Genomic DNA, 11473 nt, shown 5'->3' with positions numbered 1-11473 from the left:
TCAGTAGTACTTCGTAAAACTAAGGGGAAGAAAGCTGCTTTAAATACAAATGGAGTGGTATTGCTTTTTGATTTGATTTAGTTAATCCTGATTAAAAGTTTGAATCTATTGACAACCCCTTATACTTGTCTATAATATAAAATTATTAAGCGTGTATGTTAAAGGTGCAAATTTAGTGATCCAGTGATTTTCACATTTAATACTTAATACTGTTGCCATCTGAATTCGGCGCTTCTGAGCTCTAGGCACAAGAAATCGGTCCAGACACAGGAACAGATTCTTCCCCCAGGCAATCCATCTCCTTGAACACTTCGATAATAACTGTGCAACACACAAACACTATTATACACACACTTTTACTTATTTACATCTAACACACATACTTAGTCTACACTTCAAATTTGCACCCTAATCTACCTGTACATACAAAACTGCCTGTTGTAATATACCTGCACAATTAATTATCAATTTTGTATATTGTTATTACCCACCTACTTATTTGTATTTTGTATATTCTTTGTATTATGTGTTTTTTGTTCTGTCACTGTCATTCTGTTGCACTCTTGGAAGCTTCTGTCCCAGAAACCAAATTCCCTTGTATGTGTAAATACTTTCTACCTAGCAATAAACTAGTAAGCTTGATTGTGATTAAGTATATTTTATGATTAATTATTTTTTAATTCTAATTCTTTTGTAATTTTAAATGTGGTAGTATTTGCTCAAGCACTTGATTTGTGTACTTAGATCCACCACTATAAAAAAATAATATATATATATATATATATATATATATATATATATATATATATATATATATATATATATACTCTCTCTGACTCTACAATTTATATATTTGAATAAACTGGAGGCGACAAAAGTCAGTAAGCAGGAATGACTGGTGCTTTTCAAATCAAGCAAATACAATTTCTGTGGAGGACTAGGAGAGAGCATGTGCAGATATCAGTCACAGAAGGAAATGTCCAGTAGTAAAGTGTTTCTCTCTCTCTGTTCCTCATGTTATTAGACAAAGATCAGGCTCCAGATGTTTACAGCTCTCAGGTGTGTCTGTGAAGAGTGACCAGTCAAAAGGTGATGGACCAAACTTAAGTGAGGAAAAAGCATTGTCAACGAAAAGGTATGTCACACGTTTTATGTTACAGCGTTGTGTTTTCAGTTGAGACAGCAGAGTTTGACTAAAAAGGAAAAAAAAAAGAAAAAAATCACAGAATGCTGTCTTTTAAACTGATGCTTTTTTGATAAACTCTGTCTGGAGTTTCTTTCCAATAGTACAATAGCACAGGAATCCATAGGGTGCATAATATGTTCAATATGTAAGGTATCTGTAGGGTGAATATATTTAAAGGTTTATGATACCTGGCAACCAAACATATTTAATTGGTTTTTTTTTAATTAGTTTGTTTTTCTGGAATTTTGCTTTAACCCTCTGGGGTTGATTAACGCGGATATGTGTTTTGTGGCATCTTCTCCTGATGACACTAAAAAGAACTTAAATTACACTTTCAGTTTTGATCGTACAGATAAGAGCAATAGATCAACTGAACCTCAGGAAGGGTCTACTTTATTTGCATATACACGCATAATAACAACAAAACTTTGTGCATTTACAAAATAAAAGAAAAATAAACAGGGTGCGCCAGTTCGCAGCCTTTGGTCTGCGGTGATCTTCATTTAGAAACACGTCATTAAAGTGAACTGTAACTCAGCAAATACTCAACACAGAGACATGAGAGATATATCTATAGAAAGCTTGACAAGTCTTCTTTTACGCTAAGCTAGTCTAACCGAAAACAAATATTCTGTAATAAAGTAATCCATATGAAAACATTGAGATGTCTGTCTTTCACGTCTCCCTTCATTATATCTAATGCGACCACGCGCTGAGCGTGCTATTGATATTATAATGTTCCACGTGAAGCTTGCGGTGTGTAAACACCCATACCAAAGAAAACAAAGCAGTGAGACTGTTATTCAAGTTTTTTTTATTTTACTGTTCGCTTCGCGCTGAGAGGAATAAGACATAATTCACCCCAAGAAGATGCGCTGAGGATTACCTCAGGATTTGAGTTATGGATTTCCTCAGAAAAAAGAATGAAGCGCTCGATCCAGCAGAGATCATAAACATAAATAAGCCTTTTTTTATTAATCTACTTGTATTAGTTTTCACACAACATGTTCACATTTTACTAGTTTACCTCATTTTCCAAACCATAACCCTGACTAAATGTATAATCTAAGTGAAAACATTATGAAGTTTCATATTCATTATCATCTAAATGTTCTACTGTACTACTAGTATCAGTGACCATCAAAATATTGTTAATAATGTAGCTTATCATCAGTTTATTTGAGAGCACATAAAAACAATATACACTTTGAAAATGCTAGTTATAAGGATGTTCATTTATATATTTCAGCATTACACAATACAGGTCGGTCACTAGTTTGTTAAAGTAGTAATATTGTGAAATATTTTTTACCATTTAAAAATAACTGCTTTCTCATTTGATTTTATATTTTTTTTAATTATCTAAGAAGAATAATTGCCATATAAATAAAAAATTTATTGTTAGGTTTGTGTTATCAAATGTAACAAATGAAAACTTTATTGTAAAAGTGTTTTTAATACTGCAGTTTTCCATCAAGGTGATATACACTTAATATATGTAATCTTATCTAAATTTATTATTAAAGCTGAAGTTTGTTTATTTACTAAAAAGTTATGTTTTAGCTGAGTCTCAAAAGTCCATGATCTAATGTTGCGTTTGGTCAGAACTCAGCCCTTTATTTCACTTAGAGGTATAATTATATTTTCCTTTTTCAGCTGCCAAGACTGAGGAAGAGCCTGAAAAACACCAGCAAACCCTAAAATGGACAACAGTTTACAGATGTTTTTGCAGTGTCAGTAGAACTATATGACTAAACATTTTTTAGGTGAAACTTTTTCCTTAAATTTATTGCATGTGGAAAAACTTGAAACAATTTTAAATAAAGTATAAAGAATAGAGTGGGTTTTGTACATTTAACATTTTGTTAAACGTTATTAATAAAAATAATGTTTGTGACCAGATGCTTTACCTTTTTTGTGTTTTTTTGTTTTAGTTGTGAAATTGATACAGAGTGCAAGTGGATTTTCACTCAGGGTATTGGTACGCATCATAGTCAATTTTTTGTACCATGAAAACCACCTACTCATCTAAGCATCAGACTGCATTAAATCTTCTATTAATCAAGCAATCTAGAGTAAAGAAGGGGAGACAGAAAAGCATGTAAGCAAAACTTTAAAGGCCCAAAACATACATGTATATTTTTACATCCCCAGGACATAATGTAACATGATTACATTAATATAAGCTACATTAATATATGAGGAAAAAGATGTTTTATTAGTAATCCTTACAAAAATATGTATGGGCTACTGAGAGAGAATTGAAAGGGTGTGTCATTTGTTCTCTAAAGGTTATTGGTGGTGAGGGTGTAAGAGATGAAGGTTGTTGCTGCTCTGAAAGCTTCCAACTCTGAGGATCAAACCCCCTCACACACCTGAGAGAACTGGATCTGTCTGAGAGAATGATCTAGGAGATTCAGGATTGGGGGAAACAACTCTCCTATTTTGCACAGGAGAATCCTCAGTGTAAACTGTGGAGGAATTTGAGATTTAAGTAAATCTCCTGATAGTCACATGATCTGATTGCACAAAGAGAGACATATTTTTAAATAGTTTACAGTCAGACCAAAAAGTAAATTAATGAAAAAAACAGAGTACACCAGTAATTAGCCACTAAACAAATAAATATGAGTGAAAAATATATAGGCACAGAAAGATGAGCAAAATGAAGAGAATATTAATTTCTGATATCTGAAGAAGAAAATCTAATTTATTTCACATTTATATTGATCTAATTCCACTTTTCTCTGTGTGTCAGTCTTTAACTTTAACACTGTTAGTCTGGACAAAACCTGATTAGGCGAAAAACCCGGCTACAGTATATTATGCAAGATAGTTTTATGGTAATCTTTAAAAAGGAAACAGAGAATGGGCTTCAAGATCATGAAGTGAAGATTGTGTCATTGATCTCTACAGGTTGATCTTAAGGGTGTGGTGTATCAGAGACAGAAGGTTGTGCTGCTCTGGCTTCAGCTCTGGGATTAAACCCCCCAGACCTGAGAAAGCTAGGATCTGTCTGAATGAGATAAAGCTAGAGGAGACTCGGGGTGAAAGCTTTGCTCTCTGATGTACAAACACAGAGCATAAATGCATAGCTGGAGAAGTACAAAAAAGATCAATGTATGGTTCCATCATATACAAATTGACATAGTCCCTTATGGGAAAATCGCTTCAGAGTGTCGGGGTCTGTATTGACCCAAGGTAACTATTATGCTTAAACCCAATTGCTGGACGATAAAGGGTGTAAAAGGGAGGGCTGTGTACACAACCACGGACAATGGTCCATCACCAACACAAAATTTTATCCCCATGAATAATACAACCGTATTTTCTCAACTACCTGTTTTCAAACTTGATGCTAACGAAAAGTCATATTAGCGCCAGGCTGGTGTTTAAAGTAATTTAGGAATTACCATAGACTTATAGTTCAATACAAGGGCCAGTTCACAGCAAGTCTCTGACACAGTTCGCCATTGCCGCACTGATCCAGAATGACTCCCCAAAGCGCTTAAAGGTTCTCTTGTAGCTTGACGTATGGAATCCTGCTATAGCTCTCTGGTCCATTTTAATTTCTGGAAATCTGAGCCGCTTAAGACTCCAGGTGGATTAAATTTTTGTTTTAGAAGAAGATGCGCCCTCAACTCTACCAAAAAATTCATTTTTTATTTGTTGGAATTTGTTTTTGTTTGCGCAAATCAATGATGGTCATCAAAGCAGTTTTTTGTGACTTGCACAAAAGTTTCTCCTGTAGGATGGAGCAGTGCCAACTGTTCGTGATCCAGCTACACCTCCAGAAGAAGTAACGTTAACTGTAGTTAATGGGAAAAGCCACTCACATTGGGTAATCTTGGAGTAGTGTTTAATGGTATAGCATGCATAGAGAGAATTTTGAGAACTTAATTAAACATAATTAAATAGTTTTTTTAAACTTTTTTTTTTGATATTTTGAGAAAATATTTTTAAATAGTTTTTTTGTTTTTTTAAACTTTTTTTTTTTAGCCATTGTTGGTCACATGGCAGATCAGTATTGTATATCTGGGAAGTGGGGCATTTATCATAAATTCTGCTAGCTTTTGTTTCTCAAATCTGTCAGTATTTGTTGTATTGTTTTATTTTTTTTTTTTTTTTTGATTTTAAATTTTGTTTTTTTTTTTATTATTTTTTTTTTTTTTGAGGTTGTGGTTTTTTTAATGTTGTTGTGTAAATTTCTTGTGTTCTTTTATTAAAGCATAAAAGTGTATTTCCCATCAATCACTTTTCTGCGCTAATAAAGTAGGTAGCAGTATACATCTGGTTTGGTAGTGGTTTGACCAAATGATATTGACGGCTGTGAACCTGTTATTTTTATGCAATTTTCTTCTTTTTGTGTGTGGTTTAGTAACAAAGGACACAAGACCACAGTAAATATCGGTGCAGAAATTACACGGTGGGAAAAGCTAAAAGAACAGAAGGGATTGAAGAGTGATGTGGAACTGGCAACTTTTCTTCTCAACAGGTGGAAACCGATATACCACAGTTTATAATTTATTATAATATAGTACAAAATAAATGGATATACTTTGCTAAAATGTGTAATTACTTTTTTCTTAAAATAATAAACTAAAATATGTAAAACTATACTATAACTGTTTGTTTTAAAACATGCTTTTTTAGAAGCAAATTTTGTCCAGTGATCCATATAACACAATGCAATTTTTGAAAGTTAAATTCAGCACCTTTCAATAACATCATACATTTGAATCATCAAGTTCAATGTTCTATAGACCTATAGTCTATTATTACAACTAAGAGGACGGTGCCTCCACATAAATCTGCCCGTCCTAGTAACTGAGCCAATAGTATGTGTATATATTAGGCCTGTCACGATAAGAGGACGGGCTGGATGATAAATTACCGGAAGAAATTATCGCTGAGCAACCATAATATTGTCGCTCTAAGACCAGTTTCAACCAATATAATGATAAGTATTAATAACGCGAGGTACACCTTTCAAAGATCAATAAACTTTTATTTTATTTTATGGCAGATTACTTAGCAAGAAATACCAACATGTTGACTTTTGTGTGGCTTAAAATTAATTAATTTGGATGTTTGTGGCGTTATATTATGTGTATATGCCAGTTAGGATGCCTATATTGACCGGTTAACCGCTAACCGAAGTAAACATTCTGGACCGATGAAGGTCGCTCACATATCACGGCCTTTGGGCGCCAAGTCGCTATTTCCAAACGCGTATACCGCCATAATGGAAGAGACTACCGCTTTTGTCCAGGCGCCGTCCACGCCGCATCTAGTTAAAAACATCTCAACTCTTTAGAATGATGCAAGCGCACCAGGTCATGTGAAAAGAACCAACTCAATCAGCTTCCTTCGGGGTGAAATTCCCTGTTGTTTTTGAATACTGCAGAGTTTTTTACTTTTCTTCATAAATAAATCTTGTAGCAGAGTTACAGCAAGGGTTTTTCAGTGGTGGAAATCCATTGCTGAAATGTCCTTGTTGTAACGGATATCGCAGCTGATGGATGCTTAGCAACGACAGATGCCTCAGGAGCGCAACTGCCCGAGCGCTTTGGAAAGGAGGAGAAAGTGACGTGCCTAGCGTTTTCCATGCGTTTTTAGGCACGACATGTGAATGGCCCCTAATACTATCAGTTAAAAGTTTTTTTTTTTTTTCTCTGCATGGTAATAATAATAATAATAATAATATATATATGTGTGTGTGTGTGCAGGGCCGTAGCTGGGGTTTGCGGGGCCCCGGTGCAGGTTGTACCAGTGGGCCCTGTTTGAAATTGTTTAATTTGTATGTCCATTCTATTTATTTATTTGTGCTATTTACACAATGTTTAAGGTTTTTCAAGTTTGTAGGTGTCCAGAAATGGAATAATCAAATGCAAAATAGCACTGCCTAGTATTCTCTGTAAAAATTAAAATATACAATCAAACCAAAATTTATTCAGACATCTTCAACATTTCTCACATTATCACAGTTTATTTGCTATAGTTTAGAATATGGTAATAAAATATGACAATAACTCAGAGTTAAACTATCAGAACAAATTCATCTTGATAATGTCAAATAACTTTGATTTAAAGGTATGTAATGGATTACAATCAACCAAAGATTCAGACAACTGTTAGTATGACAGTATTTACACAACTCTTCTTTGTTGACCAATTACCAAGCAATGCTTACTTTTGTTCAGTCTGTGGTGTGAAAGGTTGCATTAGCAATTCCGGACAAAACATGGTGAGATCAAAGCATCTGAATAATTTTTGGTTCCAATTTTTTATTATTATTATTATTATTTTTTATAGCAATTTCACTAGTAGTCCACTGTATGAATAACTTTTGGGTATAATATGTCACAGTTCACTTTATTTTGCTATACTCACTTACATGAATTATAGTGTCCTGCACCTACTAGTAAAAAATATATATATATTATATTTTATGTGTTGTTTGTTTTTTTTTTGGTTTTGCTGTTAATTAATTCTTGTTTAAAACTACAAAGTAATTCAGACAACATCAGTGAGTAATTTTCTTTAATTTTCTTGGATTAACATTACAGCAGCTAGTAGCTAAATTAGGCACGGTCACTTTAAGAGACGATGAATGCATTCAATATAATACACAACCGATTTTTTTTCGGAACTGTTTAATTTCACTTAAGACATAACCGACAGTTTTTCGAACAAACTTTCCAAAACGGGTATTTTGACATATTTTGTATGTATTTGTCGGTACAAGTGCAAAAAGAGGCAAATTCAGTGTTTTGAGATGCCTCTCTCTGCATGAGTCCTAACACCAGAACACCGCGGGTGCTGAATTGGGCTCTTTTCTGTTTGTTTAAACCACTGCGATTGGTATTTGTTCGTTCAGGTGCAGGAGGAACTTCGAGGAGAACTTCACAAAGGAGAGCCTCGGTTCAGTAAGCTTGCTGTCTGTTGAGACGCGGCTCTCTCTGCATGCACAATCTAACACAGCATCGCCGTGCAGTAAACCAGATACTCAGTTGAGATTTTTTCGCGGTCTTGTGTTTGAATGCTTTAAACTCTTTTGAATGTTTAAATTGGCAAGTGGCAAGGCTTAAAAAAACGTGAAAATGATAAGCTTTCGTGATGACACGCAGCAGTGGCGCGTCAACTGTCCTGAGCATCTTTTTAGGCTGTCCTCAGCCAGACGGTTGAGATTGCCGGGGCCCCCCCCCTCAGCCGAGGGCCCCTATAATCGTCACCACCTTTAACCCCACTAGCGACGCCCCAGTGTAGGTAGTTAACTCACTGGGCGCCAAGTGACACACAAACCACACTTGCCAGCAGACATACTCAGCTGAGCAAGCCAAATGAAGCGAATTGCAAAGTAGGCTCCATTTCGGATTGGTGAAAGGACAACGGTTACTTTGCAAAATATGCTACGTGGTATTAAAAATAGAGCAGTAGTGCAAGTACAATGCAATATCACTCTGAGACGCAAAACATCCACAAAGCAAGGCGCCTCCCCAAAGCTGGTCACCGTTTAGCGCAGACATTATCTCTTTATTCCCGGACATCTGTGCTTATCGGAGAGGGTGTTTTCTACCGCGTATTGTCCATTGTGGCTGGCGCCCAGACTAACCCCACATCATGACATGTTGCTATTTTTTTAAATAAAAAATTAATAAAAAGAAATTATCGCTGGCAAAAAAATTATCGAGCTCATTTTTTTGTATCGAAGGATGAATTTACTTTATCGACTATCACACAGGCCTGCATATACTGTAAAAAATCTTAATCAAACTTTATTTTTGTTAATGGGTTCAGTTTGAGAAAACAGACTCAAACTACAAGAATTACCGCAACCGCAAGAATTTCAGAGAAAATCTCCTCTGGATCTTCAAGGCAAGTAAAAATTCATAAATGCTTAACAGTAATAAATAATTAATTAACAGAATAATAGGTTATTGAACAAATTGTATGTAATTAAATTTTTTAATACTTTTAAAAACTTTACTTAATATAAACTAGGTTTTTTTTCTCATGTTAACTGGTGTTCTAACAATCCCTAATTTTTGAAATCTCAACTCAAAAATGAAATAGTACTCATGTTTCAGCTGTGTGACAAATTAATGGCAGTGAATTCAAAAGTACATTAACTTAGATACCAAGAAATCATGTTGTTTGTTGGATTTGATCCATACCAAGTTCTTGGTATCTCTGTTTGTTTTTGTATTAATCACCACTTCACCTTGCTGATGGCCTATATTGTCAGTGCTGGGAAACCTCAGTGCATTGCTTGCCTGTAATTTGTACTTCTGGAAAATAGTGCTTTATATTTGAAAACTAATTTTTAACACCTGGAAACCCCGCCTGTAGAGGTATAAATTCAAGTTGTATACCTGTGCTTCAGCGTGACAAAAATTTCTACCCGCAGATTATAGCAATTGTTTTATATAGTAATAAAGAACATATTATTTCACTGTATTATGCCACTGTCTTCCCAGAGAAGTGTCTAGAGTCATGAAATGATTATTTCTAGTCATTAACTATATTTTTTATTTTTTGTTTTTTTTTTATGTTCTTTTTTTTTTAGTGTACAGTATACACTATAATGTAATGTAAGGTAAGATAAAAAGCACTGACAACAAAAATTAGAAGGTAGTAAATATTTGGGTGGTGTAATATTATAATACAATGTCATTAATCAATATATTAGAATAACCTGTGTTATTTAAATTAATAAAATAGCCCATTGACAATAAGGAACAATAATAATTCACCACACTGCATAGGATGATATGACAAATTCAAGCGCACAGCTTCACCTAATTATTAATTTGTTTAGTTTTATAATTTATAATTTGAATAAGAGAACACCACCATTAAACTGTGGGTAATCAAAAAAAAAAAGGTTTTATTCATTACATCATAGATCAGATTTTTTATTTATTTTTTGTCAGGAAACGGCCAGACTAGAATAAATAGCAACACAGTAGCTATATGGCAAGACAAAAATTAAATAATAAAACCAAAGTTTGACCAATTATGAGTAACGTTAGGTTGGGTAAAATTCACCCCGTGGCGGTTCTAGTGTTAAATGTATAGGTGGGACTTATGTTTTCTTGCTTTGTTTTCAGGATCTTGAGACCAAAATAACTGTATTTTTGAAGAATGAGCTGGATGGCGTTTGTTTTGTTAAATGTATAAGAGAACACACAATACTTTTGTGCAGGACTTTATAGAGGAGATGCGTGATATCAAAGAAGCGGCTCTTGATATCACACTCTTCTTTCTGAGAGATATGAAGCAAGTTGAAGTTGCAGATGCTCTACAAGGTAAGAGGTTCACAGACATAACAATTTGTCATTGTCACTTATAAAATATAAAATGGTGCATATCTTGATGCATATCTTTCTGTTTTTTGTTCTTGTTTGTTTATTAGATGAGCTGGTCCTCTTTCATCAGCGACCACTAAAATCAAACCTGAAGAAGAAATAATATCAGTTCTGTATCTGAAGGAAATTGCAAAAGCATGGTGACTCCAAGCTTCTGAAGAACATCTACACAGATCTCTCATATGACTCTGAGTGTTAGTAAACAAGTCAGTACTTAAAATGAAAGTAGGACAAGTTCAGGCTGCCGGTAGGCTTACATGAATCACAAGAGATTCCAGTTGAATGCAAAAATTTATTTAAAGCACCTGAACAAGGAAAAATTTTAGAACTGTGCTGGACAAAAAGGAGTTGCTGGCATCGAGAAAAATCAGTCTCTGTGCAAAAAAAGTTTGGTAGTAAGTTGGGCTGACGAAGTATTCATGGCCGGCAAAGACAGTGAGGATGATACTTTCATATTTCCCTCTTGCATTTCCTCGAGAAATGAACTTAAAAAAAAAAAGAAGCACAAAGCTTGACAAGTCTTTATACGTCCAATTTTTCCCAGAGATAAAGGGACTAAACCTTGCAAGAAATGATAAATTTACATTACTGTTCATCCTTGATGGTTTGGATGAATACTAGCTCTTCCACTGAATCCTTGAGGGGTAATGAGGATTCTGTAGGTGATGTGTCACCACCAGTCTCTCTGGATGCCCTCCTCACAAACCTCATCAAGGGAAATCTGCTTCCCTTCTTCTCTGCTCTCATCTGGATCACCACCAGAGACCAGTAGCTGCAGTTAATAAATTCCTCCCAGGCGTAGTGACCAAGTGTGACAGAAGTACAAGGATTCAATGATGCACAAAAGGAGGAGTGCTAGAAAAAAAGGTTCACGATGCTAATCCTGGCTAATGAGAGTATTGATAATGTTAGACAA

The 11473-nt window shown here is 34.7% G+C and overlaps 1 protein-coding gene across 1 annotated transcript in view; it reads left to right on the top strand.

The window, feature by feature from the left end:
* Positions 1–10660, top strand: part of LOC109056761 — an 18881-nt gene extending 8221 nt beyond the window's left edge. Inside the window, exons 3-8 of the mRNA XM_042756140.1 lie at positions 1025–1135; positions 5565–5681; positions 8980–9064; positions 10300–10347; positions 10395–10497; positions 10605–10660. Coding sequence (XP_042612074.1) covers positions 1025–1135; positions 5565–5681; positions 8980–9064; positions 10300–10347; positions 10395–10497; positions 10605–10660 — 520 coding nt within the window. The remainder of the gene's footprint in view (positions 1–1024; positions 1136–5564; positions 5682–8979; positions 9065–10299; positions 10348–10394; positions 10498–10604) is intronic.
* The last annotated feature ends 813 nt before the right edge of the window (positions 10661–11473 follow it).

The sequence above is a fragment of the Cyprinus carpio genome, unplaced genomic scaffold (genome assembly GCF_018340385.1).
Source record: "Cyprinus carpio isolate SPL01 unplaced genomic scaffold, ASM1834038v1 S000006806, whole genome shotgun sequence".
NCBI classification, from domain to species: Eukaryota; Metazoa; Chordata; class Actinopteri; order Cypriniformes; family Cyprinidae; genus Cyprinus; species Cyprinus carpio.
This window is presented reverse-complemented; position numbering and strand designations above follow the sequence as displayed.